Below are 17,500 nucleotides of genomic sequence, written 5' to 3'. Positions count from 1 at the left end.
GTAGTAGTAGTAGTAGTAGTAGTAGTAGTAGTAGTAGTAGTAGTAGGAGGAGGAGGAGGAGGAGGAGGAGGAGGAGGAGGAGGAGGAGGAGGAGGAGGAGGAGGAGGAGGAGGAGGAGGAGGAGGAAGCGAAAGAGAAGAAGAAGAAGAAGAAGAAGAAGAAGAAGAAGAAGAAGAAGAAGAAGAAGAAGAAGAAAGAGGAGGCAACCAAAAAAACAAGACGATCATAAAAAAAAAAAAGTGATGATAATAGCGAAGAAAAGGCGGAGAATCAAGTACAGAAATGAACACCATAAGTACGTTTGCTTGTGTTATCCACCCCTTATCAATACGTGGCTGGCAGTAGGCACTCACCCTCTTCCACTTGTAGATGTAAGCCACCTCCATCAGCGTCCAGGAATCCAGAAGGCGATCGTCCCCGTAAAGCAGCTCCACCTGACGGGAAAGAGAGAGAGAGTCAGGTATGAACACAAACGAAGAACATGAAGAATATGTCTGTCTTTATGAGGCTTTTTGTGATGATACAGGTACGAGAGAGAGAGAGAGAGAGAGAGAGAGAGAGAGAGAGAGAGAGAGAGAGAGAGAGAGAGAGAGAGAGAGAGAGAGAGAGAGAGAGAGAGAGAGAGAGTGCAGTGGTGCGAGGAAAGAATTCATATAAAAACAAAACACTGCAATATTGAAAAGGAAAAAAAAATCTTTCTTTTCCGAATAGCAACAAATGAAAATATGTTGCAGCACTGTAGCATTTATTAAAGAAAATATAACATCAACATTTTTCCTCTCATATTTATCGATGCAGCAACCGTGGGCGCACACTGGTGGAGCAGAAAGCGAGAGAGAGAGAGAGAGAGAGAGAGAGAGAGAGAGAGAGAGAGAGAGAGAGAGAGAGAGAGAGAGAGGAAGTGGAGAAGGCGGCCGGCGTTTGAGTGGAGCGTAGAGGGGAGATAGCGAAGGGGAGGGCAGCTGAGGGGAAACAGAGGGGGTAGAGTCACACGGAGGGAGGGGAAGCAAAGGGTATTACATCAAGCAATTACAAAATCATTTATCAGCTCGGTGCAAATGACTGGATGGAGGGGGACGCAGGGAGGTAGGCAGGGGCGAGGTGAGGTGAGGTGAGGTGAGGTAAGGGAAGGAGAGGGGAGGGGAAATAGGAGCAGGGAAACGTGGAGGCGTGGAGGAGGCTGAGGGGGGAATCGGGTGGAAGGATAGAAGGGGAGAGTACAGTAGCTAAGGGGGCGGAGGGGGGTGCGTAGGACGAGTGGCAGGGAAACAGTAGCAGTGAGGGGTGGGAGAGGGAAGGTGATGGAGAGGCGGGAGGGGAACAGTAGCAATCTGAGGGGAGCTGGGGGCGTAGGTGGGGCTGTGGCGATGCGTGGGGTACGGGGAGGGAGCGGGAGGGGCCGGGAAGGGTGGGGACACAGAAGGGCGCCCCGGCATTGGTGTTTCCTGCTGGTGTCAAGTCTCGCCGCGAGGGATAATGACGATGAGTGTTTTGACGTGTGAAGTGAGCGTCTCTTTTTCCTTTTTTTTTTTTTTTTTTTCAATCGGCTTCTCTCTCTCTCTCTCTCTCTCTCTCTCTCTCTCTCTCTCTCTCTCTCTCTCTCTCTCTCTCTCTCTCTCTCTCTGTGTGTGTGTGTGTGTGTGTGTGTGTGTGTGTGTGTGTGTGTGTCTTAGTTGATAATTTTATATTTTGATTATGACTACCTGTGTAAACCGGTTTGTAAGAATAACTATGTTTCATGGAATAAATAAAGAATCTGATTCTGAATCTGAATCTCTCTTTCTCTCTCTCTCTCTCACACACACACACACACACACACACACACACACACACACACACACACACACACACACACACACACACACACACAACGCCATCCTACTACTAACTACTTAATAACAACAACAATAATAATAATGATAATAATAATAATGATATTATTATTATTATTATCATTATTATTATTGTTGTTATTATTATTATTATTATTATTATTATTATTATTATTATTATTATTATTATTATTATAAGAGCAGCAGCAGCAGCGACGCCTGGCGGTCTCGCGGGAGTTGAGGGTGTGATGTATTACTCGGAGGCCTCTAGGGTGTTAAGTCTCTCTCTCTCTCTCTCTCTCTCTCTCTCTCTCTCTCTCTCTCTCTCTCTCTCTCTCTCTCTCTCTCTCTCTCTCTCTCTCTAGCGGCGTAATGAACACTCAGCTCTCACTCATAATGGTGCGAGTAAGACTGAGTAATGATTTGGCCCTTTAATTGTTTACCCGCTGCCTCCTGCCGGCTCTCTCACCCTCCCCCATCCCCCTGCCCTACCATTGTTCCCGCCCCTGCCTCTCTCCTTCCTCCTTCCCTTCACTCACTCACTCAGTCACTCCCCATCTCACTTCCTCTGAGCACACTCGCACTCTCCACTCGTCGTGTCTCATAATTCATGCATGTTTTTAATTTTCACTGGCGTTCTCCTTCCCCTGTCGTAGCCTCGTCTCCCCTGCGTTCTTTCCTCCTCCGGGCACAATATATATACCGTAGCCAGTCAGCCCGTCAGCCAGTCAGCCCTTCTACTGCCACTGCTCCTACTGCTTCTCCCCGTCTCCTTCCCCCTGCCTGCCCGCCCCGCTGTGTTCTGTCCCTTGGGAATTTCTATTTTCTCCATTTCTTAATATAGCAAAAGAGGATTGAAGTGGAATCAATCCAATCCTCTTTTAAGGGTCGAGTCGTTCGCGTGGTTGGTGTCTCTCTCTCTCTCTCTCTCTCTCTCTCTCTCTCTCTCTCTCTCTCTCTCTCTCTCTCTCTCTCTCTCTCTCTCTCTCTCTACAACGTTAATAAGAAAACCTCAGTGGTTGAATTAATCCCTCTGAATAATTACAACTGGGTTCTAATGGAGTAGCGTGCCAGCCAGCCAGCCCGACTCTCTTCCTCCCCCTCCACCCCATCCCGGCTCTTCCTACACTTTCCTGTCCGCATTTATATATTAATTTATTTATTTTACGGAAGCATTTCTCAGTCATGATGCCTTTTCCCGCTCCCCATGTGTGTGTGTGTGTGTGTGTGTGTGTGGCAGCTCCGGGGAGGCAGGGGCGGTTCAGAGTTCAGGGTTCAGGGGCAGCATTGGGCAACGACAGGAAGGTCTCTCCCTGATTGAATGATAAGCTGCTTATGGACACGTATTTGCATTTCTATGTATTTGTTTTCACTATTAATTCCGTTCTTCCTTTTAAAGTTATTGCCACTTTCACCACCGTCACCTTCACCACCACCACTACCTTCACCTTCACCACTCGCTTATCACCACAATAGGATAATTACATCATTTACGAATAAGAGTTTCTTCTAATTTCACTCCAAAATCCTCATATTCGTAAGTGACTTTAAACGAAACACAGGTGAGGTGGATGCTAATGAGTCTCTCCGTAAGGTGACACAGGGACAGGTGAGTGAGGTAAGCGTCCTCCTCAAGTCACACCATACATCACAGCAAGGGCGGGCAGGTGTGCACTGGCTGGCTCTCGGTGCATTGGGGACGCCGGTAATGAGCAGCACATGTTGGAAGCGCCGGCAGGTGGACGGTGCAGGGTTGTGTTGGTGTCATGTGAGGGAAGGACGTGTTGACTGTGTGGGGCGTGGTGGTTGTGGCTTGTAATGAGTGACACGAGAGAGAGAGAGAGAGAGAGAGAGAGAGAGAGAGAGAGAGAGAGAGAGAGAGAGAGAGAGAGAGAGAGAGAGAGAGAGAGAGAGAGAGAGAGAGAGAATGTGGGGATAACGTTCATTTTCTCCAAACGTTTAATATAAGTTAAGAATGGAGTAACCCTCAGGTTCCTGGTCTGATACAAGCTTACTCCCAGCCTGGACCCTTCCACGCAGACGTGCTCCAGGCACAACGGAACCCTTAATTAGCTGATCCGTGTCAGCACTTCTGAACTTTCAACCTGCACACCTCCTCCGGGGAGACGCTCCACCCCACTTTTCACTTTCATATTTTTCGGAGAATTTGAACTCCGTGCACGTTAACCACCAACTTTATTTCACACACTGTTGAGAAACTCTTGAAACGTCTGCCTGACTCCAGATTTCCTTCTCTTTTCCATCAAAATGTACAGCTTTTTCCTCCTTCATTTTCACAATTCATTCTCCCAGGGCGAAGGTGCTGTACCGCCACACCCCCGACGTGCGTGTAATTTTCCTCACTGAAGATACACGATGGTGACGATAGGGAAGGTTCAAGGAAAAAGCTCCGGTCTTCCTGACACTGCACGCAAAGCTTTGAAGAAATGACTGAATGCTTACTGAAATAAACAAATCTTCAATGCTTAAAACACTCACTGATCTACAGACAAGATAAAAACAAATAACCTTTAATTACTGCCCAAATTGCACTCGCGGTTCAACAACTTCACAAAATTAGATCTTTAAATTTACAGAAGGAAAGCGTTTTTGGAGAGCGCGAGGGAAGGGCGGCAAGCCAAAAGAAAGCCTGCGTGGTGAGAAGCGAGGTGCGAGGTCAAACAAAGAGAGGGTTAATGATCCCGAGGTCAAGCTGAGGCGGGGGATGAGAGGAGAGGCGAGGTGAGGCGAGGTAAGGAGACCTAACACTCAAGAATAAGAGCGAGGAAGAGCTTTCGCCCTCACTATCCTCCATCACTTACTTTACAAGAGGTAACACTCGCATAATGTATAAACAGCCGCGTAAGGGCCACTATTACAGATTTCAGAGAGCGTATTGCATGTTTTTTTTTTTTTCGGAAATAAATCTCTAAGTCTTCTGTTGTTATTCAATTGGGGTATGGCGAGAGTCCAGGCAGTGAGTGTAGAGTGAGTGAGTGATGGGTGAGGAGCCAAGCAGGAGGGTGATGGACGGACTGGCCACGGGAGGAGAAGCGGGACCAGCCAGGCGCCCGCCCCTCCTCGTGGGAAGGAGAGCAGGTGCTACGTCCTTATCTAATTCTGGCGCTTTTAACGGCGAGTCTACTGAACGTGTGTTGCTGGACATGCTCCTGCAACACACGCGAGACGAGACTGAATTTGGAGGGAAAGGGGAACACCACACACACACACACACACACACACACACACACACACACACACACACACACACACACACACACGGACATCAGCAAACATCCACATGTGCCTGATGCATTCGTCTGTCTAAGTATGTAAGGCAGCGCTGGACAAGCATACACGTGTCTCTTCTGCGCCTGGCATACATTAGCATCCGCTTACAAGACTGTGCACAAATATAGCCTCATCGGGAGTAATCCGCCCAAACGAGCTGGTGAAAGTCCTTGTAACGTGCGACTGGGATTACACGATGATGCTGCGTGGTGTGTGTGTGTGTGTGTGTGTGTGTGTGTATGTGTGTGTGCGCGTGCGGAGAGGGAGGCATGGCCGCTATGGTGGAGAGAAGGGATTGGTACTGTGGAAGGGAGGGAATTAGCATAGGGAAAAAGTATGGTAGGTTTGAAGGTGAACATGGGATGACACCAGCGGTCACTCCGGCGGGTCACGGGGGGCGAGGCGAACCCCCGGGTGAGGCCAGCAATTCCCCGCATTACGTTAAATAATGAACCGCAACCAGGAACAATGGTGGGTCAGCAGCGTCATAATTCCCCGGTGCTGGTGGAAACATGGTCACCCGAGCCGACCTTCACCGCTCCTCTGAAAGTTACAGTGAGGTCGGCCAGGCAGGGAGGGCCCCGCGCCGCCCTGCTGGAAAGGAAAGGCAGAGAGAGAGAGAGAGAGAGAGAGAGAGAGAGAGAGAGAGAGAGAGAGAGAGAGAGAGTAGAAAATAAGAAGAGTGCCGCGGTATACTTACTCTGAAGGGATCGGGCACGCGGTACTTGGTCTTCACGAGGGTTTTGAGTACGGCGACAGGCACTGTGGCTGGGCAGCGGAAGTATCTGACCACGCTGCCTGTGTCCGCCGCGTTCTCTTCCTTCTGCTGCTTGTTGTCCTGCTGCTGCTGCTGCTGCTGCTGCGGCTCCTGCTCCTGCTTCTTGCTCGCATCATCACTGTGGAGAGTAAACAAACACCTCGTTACTTCACTCCCCGATTTATTCACAGCTCCCGCCACCATCAGCAGGTTTATTGATCTTAACAATAGCGCGCCTTCGCCCGTTGGAGTGGCGGCCCTCCCGGGAAGGTACACAGCCCGCCACAGGTACAAAGTGGACAACGTATGTATGTTACCTGCACAGGGCTCCTCCTCCCTCTCACAATGACCACACCAAGCTTCATACCTCTTTCCCTCGCCCTGCATGCCGCGTCCCTCGCCCCACCCAGCGACGCCGCACCGAGCCCCGCCAAGCGTCACCACGTTGTGCCTCGCGTCTCCCACACCACCACCTCATCACTCCACGTAGTCACCGTCACCACCACCATTACTGCTACTCGTCATCATTTCATCACCATCATCTGGACACACCGCTGCTTACCTATCTTCTCACCACCGGCGCCGCCACATCACCACCACCACCACCACTACCACCACCATAACACGCCATCAAACGGGTCCTTGTCCTCCTCCTCCTCCTCCTCCTCCTCCTCCTCCTCCTCCTCCTCCTCCTCCTCCTCCCTGCACGCAACAGGTTCAAGGCTCATCCACCAGCTCCGACTATCCTTGTCCGCAGGCGGGTCGTGTGTCCGCAGCTTTGTGGACTGCCCGGCCTCCCGCCACACGGAGCAGGGCTGCTGGAGGTGCAATCACCAGTCCTTGCGGTGCCGGCGCGGCGTTCTCGGGTAAGTACTGTCGTGGCGGTGAGGTAACGGTGGCGCGGCGTTGCCAGAAAAGTAAGAACAATGGTGTAATCCAACTCGCGAGGGAAACACAAGGCATAGAGCTCTCTCCCTCCATCCCTCCCTCCCTCTAAAATTAGAATTCAATTCATTTTCGGGGCGAAGGGTGTACTAACGGGGTTCTCATTTACATACAAGGTGGAAACCTCGATAGAATTTCTAATGCTGACCTCTCTATAGCGACCATTTGGATGGATCTTCAAAATTAATTATTGCTAATCGCAGTTTGTGATGGGGAGGGATAACGTTCACTGGCGCCGCTCTCCCCGCCCCGGCAGGAGGGACGGGTGGGGGCGGGGCAGGGGCGAGAGCACCAAGGGAGGGTAAGTCAGATCTGCCAGTGTCCGGCTTCTTCCCTTCATTATGACGAAGAAACCCCGGCGAGTTGATCAGCGGCCACTGTCATTATCATTACCACCGCCACCACCGCTGCCAACACACCGCCGGCCAGTCTGCCTCCAACACTCACTCCCATGCACGCCAAACATTTCTCCCCTTCATCTCTCCTTGGCCTCACATTAACTGATACACCCTATCACGCCCACACCCCTCCACGCCCTATCGCCGCCCAATACACCAGCACTACATCATCACGTCTAGAACGGCCCCACCCTTCTTCCCCGTCCCACCACCACGCCGCCCCAACACAAAACAGCCAACATCTCATCACCGCGCCGCCCGCCACGCACTGCACTACCTGCCGCCCACCTGAGGCTCGTATCGCTACTTGGCTGGTGGAGAACAGACCATTAGAACTTTCCTCCCTAGTTACCGCGGAGTGAGGAAAAGATTGGCGTGGGGATCTCCTCCTCCTCTTCCTCCTCCCCCTCCTCCTCTCGGTCATGACCTGCGTCACGCTCGGCCTCACACCCCGCCCCCCGCCCCTCCAATAGCGAGGAAAGCGTGACGTCACAACCTGCCAGTCACCGGCCACCTCGATGCGGCAGCAACCCGTCCTGCCGTGACGGCCTGACGGAGCGTCGCGCTATACCTGGTGTGTGTGTGTGTGTGTGTGTGTGTTGGTCAGCCGCCATCGTGATACAGTACAACAACCGCCTCTACCTCACTATTGTACGTGCCGCCACCACCACCACTGCCCGCGCCGGTTGTGTGTGTACGGACGTTACATACGGACGCACACTCACCACCACCACCACCGCGCCTCTAATTGCACACCCATGAGTTCCTGGTAATACTGCAAGTCAGCGGAATACTGAGCGGCGGCGGGTCATTACCACGCGGCAAACATTCCTCGGCAAAACTCCCCGATGGACATTTACGTGTTCATTGATTCACATTAAAGTTTCAGTTTCCGCCTCACTTGAAAGGATGAAGCTCACCCTTTGATCTTTATATTAAAAAACAGAGACATTCGTATTTCCAGTGCTGCTGCTGCTGCTCCTCATGTTACTGTTGTTGCTGTTACTGCTGGTGTTGGTGTTCGTGTTGTTGTTGTTAATGATTCTACTGTTGTTCCTCTTCCTGTTTGTTGTGCCTCACTCAACCACAACCTGTCTGGGGCGCGTCAGGTCAATCATGACGGGAACAGGTGCTCGAGAGGAGGTGGTGAACCGTGACAGGTGAGAGAAGGTAAGGGAAAGGTAAGATAAGGTAGGTAAGGTGATGTAATGTAAGATAACGTGAAATAAGGCAAGGTGAAGTATGCCAAGGTAAGGTAAGGTAAGATAAGGAAGGTAAGGGAATGTACGGTAAGTTAAGGTTAAATAAGTTAAGAACGTAAAGTAAGGTATGGTAAGATGAAGCTAAGGTAAAGATAAAACAGAGGTAAGTGACAAATAGATGCAGGAACTAGAATGGATGAGTAAAGTGAGAAAACTTAATATCTGAACGGTAGCGGTGAATGCCGGGGAGGAAAGAAATGAATGGAAAAGAATGAAGAGAGTGGAATATACGTAATGTAAACAGTGTGCGAGTACATTCTGTAGTAAGATGTACATTTGTATTGGTGTGTGTGTGTGTGTGTGTGTGTGTGTGTGTGTGTGTGTGTGTGTGTGTGTGTGTGTGTGTGTGTGTGTGTGTGTGTGTGTGTGTGTGTGTGTGTGTGTGTGTGTGTGTGTGTGTCAGGAAAGAGACGATGAAATAAAAATGAATGAAGAGAGGGAAATAAAACAGAATAGCTTATAAAGTGTACAAACAAAAAGCATGTGTGTGTCTGTATGAGTGTGTCGGATAGCAGAGAATTAGAGGAGGAGCAGGAGAAGGAAGGAAGGAAGGAAGGAAGGAAGGAAGGAAGGAAGGAAGGAAGGAAGGAAGGAAGGAGGAGGAGGAGGAGGCTGAGGTGTGATAGGATCTGAGCGGTGTGAGCGGCTCAGGACCCACCACACTATCACCATAAATTATTCAAGGTGAAACTCCCCCGCAAACTACCGCTCCTGCCTCCTCCTCCTCCTCCTTCTCATCCTCATCCGCCTCCTCTCCGCACCCACTCACACCGGGGCTTCTGAATTCCTCTTTTCCTGTGAGAGTTGCGCGTATTAGCTTCCTACACTGCGTTGTTTGGACGTGCTGTTATGGTGTTTGGGGCGCCCCAGAGAGTTCCTGGACGTCCCGGGGCGGTGTTTTGTACCACGGCCTCCTATCTCGGCCTCCCGGTGCGCCAAGTGACAGAAGTGTTTAATATTTTTCGATGTGTAGACGCACACTCGCACTCGTCAGAATAATGCGAACGGTTCATTTTTCACGTCACTGGCGGCGCTGGTGACAGGCCGCGAGGATGATGCCCGCCTATTCTCTCTCTCTCTCTCTCTCTCTCTCTCTCTCTCTCTCTCTCTCTCTCTCTCTCTCTCTCTCTCTCTCTCTCTCTCTCTCACCATCCTATCACCACGCAAAAGGCTTCGAAGATGATGCCCGCGTGTCTTCCCCTCTCCCCTTCCTCTCCCCCACCCTACCCCCGCGGCACGGTATCGCCACGCACGCGAAGGTTTCCGTGTCCGCCATAATTACAGCAGGCAAACGAGTGACATCCGGATTCGTGTGGGCGACGGAGCAGCGGCTGACCACACCCGCTCGCCGCCATAGCACAGCCTACAGGGAGGGATGGGGCTGCTACATTGTAGAAAAAAGAAAAAAAAATAGACAGTGGAGTGGAGCGCCGCCATAAAAGGCACCACTTCACCACATCACAGGCGCTAATGCCCCGCTGTTTACTTGTTCCACCTCCACTCGGTCAGGGTAATATATCTCCCCTTTTAATCACCTGTTCCACGTCCCCGCCCCCCTCCAGCTCTCCGCCACCACTCCCCACCTCCTTGCCGACCCCCGCTCTGCCACGTTCTCACGGCCTGGTCGGAGGTCCATCATCGTAAAAGTGATCCTCTTACACCCATTAAGTGTTGAGTCTTGTCTCCTGTGCCCTGTCGTCGGTCTACGCAGCCGCCACCATCATCACCACCACCACCACCATCACCATCATTGCCGCCTCTTCTTCCTGTTACTCTTATGCAGCCACTCACAGGTTCGCTGCCCTGGTCGTCTTGAATGTTTGACATCGTGAGCAGCCTGCCCGGTGGACGCGTTGCAGTGCAGTACACAGACGTGCCTTGCGCCCTTCCACATCTTTATAAGCTTTCCATTTTCCTCATATGTCGAAAATCTTAAATTTTGATCCGTGGAACATTTCACGTAACATGAAGGAGAGTTCCTTCCCTTCCTTCAGCGTCTCTTGCTCGAGTCCACGGCACATTGGCGGCGGCGTGACGCGAGGAGCCATTTCAGAAAGTATCAAGTGGCACTGGAAGCAATAAATATGAGACTTCCCGGCCTGCACCTCCCCTCCCTCCGCCTCGCCACACCGAACTTATAATTAAAGGATTAGAGGCCGGGGCTGAGTGAGCAGCGGGACGAGTGAGCGCCACCTGCCGCCCCGCTGCTCCTGTCATCACCGCTGCCGCCAGCCGCCGTCTGCCGTCCCTCGCCGCCTTATCGCCGTCTCACAACAGCTGACCGCCGCCACGGGACCGTTGGCTGCCCGGTGTGGGGAGCATGGAGCAGGGGTTGGCGGGGAGCAGACCAGCAGCTCCAGAGAAACGAGTCTTGAAGTAATGGCTTAGCATTTGTGGTCACAATAAATTATCTGAGAATCGTCATTCCAGAAAATTCAGACACACACGTAAGCTTCGTAGACAAAAACTAATTAAATGAAAACTGTCATTGTCAGCAGTGCCCGCCGCATGGCACCCGACATATGTGGGTTGCTTCTTACCAAGCCGTGCCAGTCCTCGCCTCGCTCCGCCATGCTGTCACGCCTCATCGTGCCCGGCGACCTGCTCAACTTTTCCCCTTCACCCAATTTCACTAGGCATCACTCACGCTCCCCATGCCTCTGTGCGCCTAAAACACCGTCACACTTAATTCCTTCGTGGTTTCCCCCGTCCAGGCACCTTCGGGGAGGCGCGGTGAGGCATCAGTCCCCCGCAGTCGACGCCACACAAGGCAGACTTAAGAGTTGAACACTAAAGCGAATCTCCCTGAGAATGTGGAGAACGCCGTGAGTAATTTAATGATACATGAAACCCTGGAACCCTTCCCGCCCCGTGCACTCCCCAGCACCGCCAGGACCATACAACGGACGCCATACAGTCTTCGGCGCACCCGTTTTTGCGACGACCCTCCGCTGGCCGCCTGTCCTCCCACCGTTGCTGGGCAAGATTCTATCGCGCCAACCTTTCCAACACATCTATCACTGGGAATTTTTTATGCCGGATGGATCACACACACGAGCTGGGCCAAGAGAATAACACGTACAAAACATGACGAACAAGTCACAACAGAAACAGCTACTCACACCAGCGTCCGTTTCAGGTAAATTGGCCTGTCACAACCACCGTCACGCAGCGGTTGGCGGCGGCGTGAGCCTGGCCAACGCTCCTGTACAGACACACGCATCACAACTCCCTGCTTGCGTTACACCTCGTCAAGCAACCATTAATATCAAGCAAAATTTTTACAGCCAGGTAACTCGCAACACCTCTCACTCAAAAAGCCGAAACAGACACCGAGGATGATTGATTGAGTGATTGGGTTTTGGCGCCACAACAACTGAGCAGCGCGGCGTGACGGGGAAGGAGATGAAGCAGAAGACAATGATGCTGAAAGTCCCCTGGGAACAGCGGGGAAATTCACACCGAGTCTGGGAAGCAAGGTGAGTTATTTTCGAGATCCTGGGAACTTATAATAAATGTGCTGAAGTTTTACGAAGATTCACACATTAGGCACACTACGAAATGACTTCACTGTTTAAAAGGAAAGTTTGCACGTGTAGTAAGACAGTCCAACACCGAGGAAAAAAAAAATTCAGAAGATAAAATACAGTGCCAGAAAAAGGACATACATACGAGAGAACGAAGGAAGGAAGGAAGGAAGGAAGGAAGGAAGGAAGGAAGGAAGGAAGGAAGGAAGGAAGGAAGGAAGGAAGCAAAGTGATGAATGAATGAATGAATGAAAGAACACCAGAATAATAGTAAGAAGCAGGCAGAGAAGCGAAACGGAGAAGCGTAGAGAGAACGAAGAGACAACACAGAATAACGACTCTCACACACACACACACACACACACACACACACACACACACACACACACACACACACACACACACACACACACACACACACAGACACACCAGCTGGAGGTAGTGTCGGTCCACAAGCAGCTTCCCATACACACACACACACACACACACACACACACACACATTCCCCGCCGGACCAGCCCAGCCGAGTCCCATACTTCCTCTTCCTCCTGCAAGCGGCTGTGGGAGTCGGGGCAAGAGACGGCTATCCGCACCTACTCTTACGGTCGCTATTCTCTATGACCCGGCTTGCTATTCCACCCCTCACGTCCCCGCTGCCAGTCTCCCTCTGTCTTGCCCTCCGCCCTCCTCACCTGCACCTTCTTATAGCAACCACAGCAGCTCGTGTGGGTTTCACAGCACACAGGAGCCTTTACAGGTCTCTAGGCGGCCGCAGGAACACCACGGAGACAGAAAGTTTGAGGTGTTAGCAAGGCGCGGCGTGTTGTTGGTGGCGAGGCGGGGCTGTAGCGGGGTGCAGGCCAGGCATTGTACAGCGCGCCAGGTTTCCCAGAGAGGTTCGAAGGGGAGAGAGAGAGAGAGAGGGAGTAGGTAGGCCAGCCCTCAACCCTCCTACTCCTACTCCTACTCCTACTACTACTACTACAACTACTACTACTACTACTATGCTGTACTATGACCTTCTTCTCCCTCCCCTTCCTTCGTCGTTGTTCTTGCTTCTTTCCTTCAGTTTATTTTATCATTCTTCTACTGTTATTATTAATATTTTTTCTTCCTTTTTATTTTCTTTCGTCGATCTTCCTCCTCCTTTCTTTCGATTATATTCCTCCTCCTCCTCCTCCTCCTCCTCCTCCTCCTCCTCCTCCTCCTCCTCCTACTACTACTACTACTACTACTACTACTACTATTACTACTACTACTATTGTTCTTTGCCCTTATTTCTTTTTTTTTTTTTTCGTTCAGTTATCACGCTTATCGTATATTCATTTCACTGCATCTGTTCCCTTTCACTCCTCCTTCTTCTTCTTCTTCTTCTTCTTCTTCTCATCACATTGATCTTAACCAAATTATTCCTTTATAACCTCCTTTGTCTTTTCCTTCTGGTCTTTGTTCATCTCTTCCTCCTCCTAATCATCACGTTTTTCCTCCTCGTCTTGGCGGAGCTTCTAATTTTCCTCGTCGTTTCTGTCTTCAGTATCTGGTTCACATTTCTTTCACCTCCAAGGGCTTCGTCATCTTTCTTCCCGTTCTTGCTGATCCTCCTCATCATTTCCAGTCTCATTATCACCGCCATATTAATCCTGCTCCTCTCTCCCACCATGATTATCTGTGTTGCCCTCCACCCTGGCAGGCAATGAAGAGGAGAGAGAGAAAGAGGAGGAGGAGCGGGCGGGAGAGCGACGAGTAGAGGGAGGGAGCGAGGAGGGAGGGAAAGAGGGTGGGCGAACAAGCAGACATGCAGGCAATACAAAGGAGAACAGACAGAAGCACAGATGAGTTATGGAAAAGACGTGGATGCGAAAAGGAAAAGGAAGGCCGAGGAAAACAAGACGATATCGACGTTAAGGAGCATGACGGGCAGACAGACAAGCAATATAACACACAAAGAAAATATGAAGCAACGCAGGTAAGCAAATGCAGGCGGGATAAATCATGAAAAGATATGAACAAAAGAAATAAGAGGATGACATTGTGGGCATGAGAAACAGAAGAGAAAGGAAGACGAGGGAAGAGAAATAAGTGAGGGAAAGAGAACGGACAGGCAGGCAATACAAGGAACTTAGAACATATATCAAGCACGAATATACGATATTAGGAGCCATAAATATGAGATAAGAGAGTGATGAAAATGCCATAGAGGGGGAGGAGGAGGAGCAGGAGGAGGACAGACACAGCGGCAGGAAGGTATTACAAGCAAGAACGTCTATAGAGAGAAAAATAGACACGACTAAGGAATATCTGAGACAAGAGACAGGCATGCAAGTAAAAATACCAGTAAAACAAAAGAAGGCGAGATGAAGGAAGATGCGTTAGAAATATGAGGCAGGGAAAGAATGGCGGTGTCTCAGTGAAGAAGCGTTAATACAAGCACTGGGCAGCCACACACCACAGCCTCGGGGACAGGCGGCGGCGGCGGAGGCGGCGGCGAGGGTGCTGTACTGTTGAGAAAACTCCAATCTGGTATAAGCCTGAGTGATGAAAACGCAAAACTTTGTATGTGATTCTTTTTTCTTTTATCTGAGAATTAACTGCCAAAATAGTTCACCAGTTTTCCGTTTCTTTTATGCCTTTCTTGCACCCAATTAGAATTTTTCCAACAGTACAGCTCCACTACATACTGAGCAGGGTGGGGAGGTTACATGGGGCACGTCTGGGCACGAGGACGACGACGCGAAGCAGGTGATGTGGCAGAAACGTGCATTAATCGGGACCATTTGTGTGTGAAAATGTGAAACTTGAGAAGAAAGGCATGAGAGGAAGGGAGGAGAGGGGGAGGGAGGGGGGAGAAAGGGGCTAGAGTACACACCAACACCACTCACTGTCACCACCATTACTGTAACACCCATCATTATCATCACCATTCCCTTTCATTTCAATCTCATGAGTACAGTTTATCTTACTTCTCCTCCTTTTGTTTATTGTCTCATTCTTCTCTCAGCCGTTTACTCACCGTCGCCGGCTCAATCGTTTATCTTTATTTCCTTTCATCTAAACCTCGTCAATAAAGTTTTCCTTCCTATTTTCTTATAATTTTTTTTTTTTTTCCTAGTGCCAGTCTTTTATCCACCCTCAATCACTCACTCACTCACTCACTCACTTCTCTTTCATCCTTAATTCTTACCACCTAAATTATTTTATTACATTATTATTATTATTATTATTATTATTATTATTATTATTTTATTTTATTTTATTTTTTTGGTGTGTAGGTGCGATCCTTCTCATCCTACCCTCTTCTACATATTATTCGTAGGTACTCTCATATCTTTTTCCACCATTCATTCATTCATTTCTCCTTAACCTAACCTAACCAAATAAAAGAAAGAGAAAAAAAAAATAATAAAAAACTCCCTTCTTCCTCGTCTTCCTCCTCCTCCTCCTTTTCGGCACAAATAAAGCTAAATAGTTCAAACAAATATTTCTTTTTCCCTTCACCTCCTCCTCCTTGACGTAACCTCACATCGATTTCAAGTCTGAGGAAAAGAAGAAAAACGTTGAGTTGCCTGCAGCAGTGGCACCCAGAGGAGGAGGAGGAGGAGGAGGAGGAGGAGGAGGAGGAGGAGGAGGGAAAGGCTAGCTAGGAGGAATCTTCCCTCAAACCTTTGTGTCCTTTGTATAAGATTGCCACTGGCCGGGAGGAGGAGAAGCCAAAGGTATCAAACACCATTCATCCCTTGTGGTTCATTAAAAGACAGAACCTGAACCCCTCTCTCTCTCTCTCTCTCTCTCTCTCTCTCTCTCTCTCTCTCTCTCTCTCTCTCTCTCTCTCTCTCTCTCTCTCTCTGTGTGTGTGTGTGTGTGTGTGTGTGTGTGTGTGTGTGTGTGTGTGTGTGTGTGTGTGTGTGTGTGTGGTGTCGTGGAATCCGGTTTTCTCCTTAAAATCTCTCTATTTTTCCCTTTTTTTCCTCCCCAGTTTCCGCGCTTCCTTCTTTTCCTCCTGCTCCTCCTTTTTCTCCACCCTCTCTTGCTTCCACTCCTCCTCTTTCTCCTCCTTCACTTCTCCACATTTTCCTCCTCATCAGCCCTCTCCTGCTTCTGCTTCCACTCCTCCTCTTCCTCCTCCTCCTCCTCCTCCTCCTCCTCCTACTTATGGCTTGCGGTCCGCCTCTCAAGCTGACATCATTATCATATTTCTGATTCATGTGAGACGCGTGTGTTTCAATAATAATGGAGAGTTTGCTTACTGTAATTGGCCATATCTAATTCTGTGTCATGTTGGGCTGGAGAGAGAGAGAGAGAGAGAGAGAGAGAGAGAGAGAGAGAGAGAGAGAGAGAGAGAGAGAGAGAGAGAGAGAGAGAGAGAGAGAGAGAGAGAGAGAGAAGAGGCTCCCACTCCACTCGAAGCGCGCACATACGTACATACACACACACACACACACACCTTAACACATAGATCCTCAAAGTTTCGCTCGTGTCACTAACTTCAATGCTCATTTAGATGCCTTACCCTTTTGCCCACTGCCTGCCCTCCTCTTCTTCTTCCTCCTCCTCTTCCCTCCACTCCCATTCCTCATTTGTCACCGCTTCCTCACCTGGACACGTACAAACATAGGTAGGTATAACCCAAACCTTCCCTTCCCCTCCCCTCCTCCCCTCTCTCCTCTTCCTCCTCCTTCTCCCCCTTCTCCCTTGCACGCCTCTAACTCTCCTTGCACCCTGAGTCATACGAAGGACGTGTGCGCGTCTGGCTAAGCTTGTTGGTTAGTTGATCTGTGAGTGAGAAGATGAGTGAGTGAATGAAGGAAGGTGTTATGTACATGTGAGTGAGGTAATGAAGGAGTTAGATTGAGTGACTGTGAAAGGGAGGAAGTGAGAGTCAGTGTATGAGTGAGTGAGTATATGAGTAAGTGAAGCAGCATAAATGTGTTAGAGAGAAAGGGAAAGAGATGAGGAAGAGAGCACGGGAGTAACCTGGTGAATGAGTGAATGAGCACGAGGAAAAACGAGTGAGAGAACCAGCAGGTGAGAGTGTTTGTATGTGTGTGTTCCAGAGAAAGAGAAAGAGGAACGAAGGAGGGGGAGAGAAGGGAAAAAAAAACACGAGAGCAAATGAGTGAGTGAGAGACTGAGCCAACAGATGAGCGGGGCACCAAGTAAGGACTGCATGCCCAGCACATTAACTCAAGCACGGCATTAAACCCCATAAACCCCAATGACTTGGCCACTCTAATTATTCAGACAACGAACCACCCATTAGGAAGCATCACATTTGCACAAGACGCTCACGAAGTTGAAGCACCAATGACAATTACACAAAGAGGGGACAGGGATGAGGCGTTTCCCTTCATCACCAACCCTCGCTCCCTCCCCGCCCGCCTCCCTGCTTCACCCAAGCCCGGCCGCCCACCTGCCTAGTCTTCGTTGGCGGTATCTGAGTGCGATGAAGAGGAAGGGGCAAGACAGTGAGGGTATAAGGAGGAACTTGAAA

The 17,500-nt window shown here is 50.0% G+C and overlaps 1 protein-coding gene across 1 annotated transcript in view; it reads right to left on the bottom strand.

The window, feature by feature from the left end:
* The window catches only part of LOC135108530 (dentin sialophosphoprotein-like), a 130,689-nt gene that overhangs the window by 20,379 nt on the left and 92,810 nt on the right, over positions 1 to 17,500 (bottom strand). The window contains 2 exon segments of the mRNA XM_064019646.1: positions 354 to 434; positions 5,824 to 6,019. Of these exon segments, the coding sequence (XP_063875716.1) occupies positions 354 to 434; positions 5,824 to 6,019 (277 nt within the window).

This window comes from Scylla paramamosain, chromosome 2 (genome assembly GCF_035594125.1).
Source record: "Scylla paramamosain isolate STU-SP2022 chromosome 2, ASM3559412v1, whole genome shotgun sequence".
NCBI classification, from domain to species: Eukaryota; Metazoa; Arthropoda; class Malacostraca; order Decapoda; family Portunidae; genus Scylla; species Scylla paramamosain.
The sequence above is the reverse complement of the archived record's forward strand: the minus strand, read 5'-3'. Positions and strand labels throughout refer to the sequence as shown.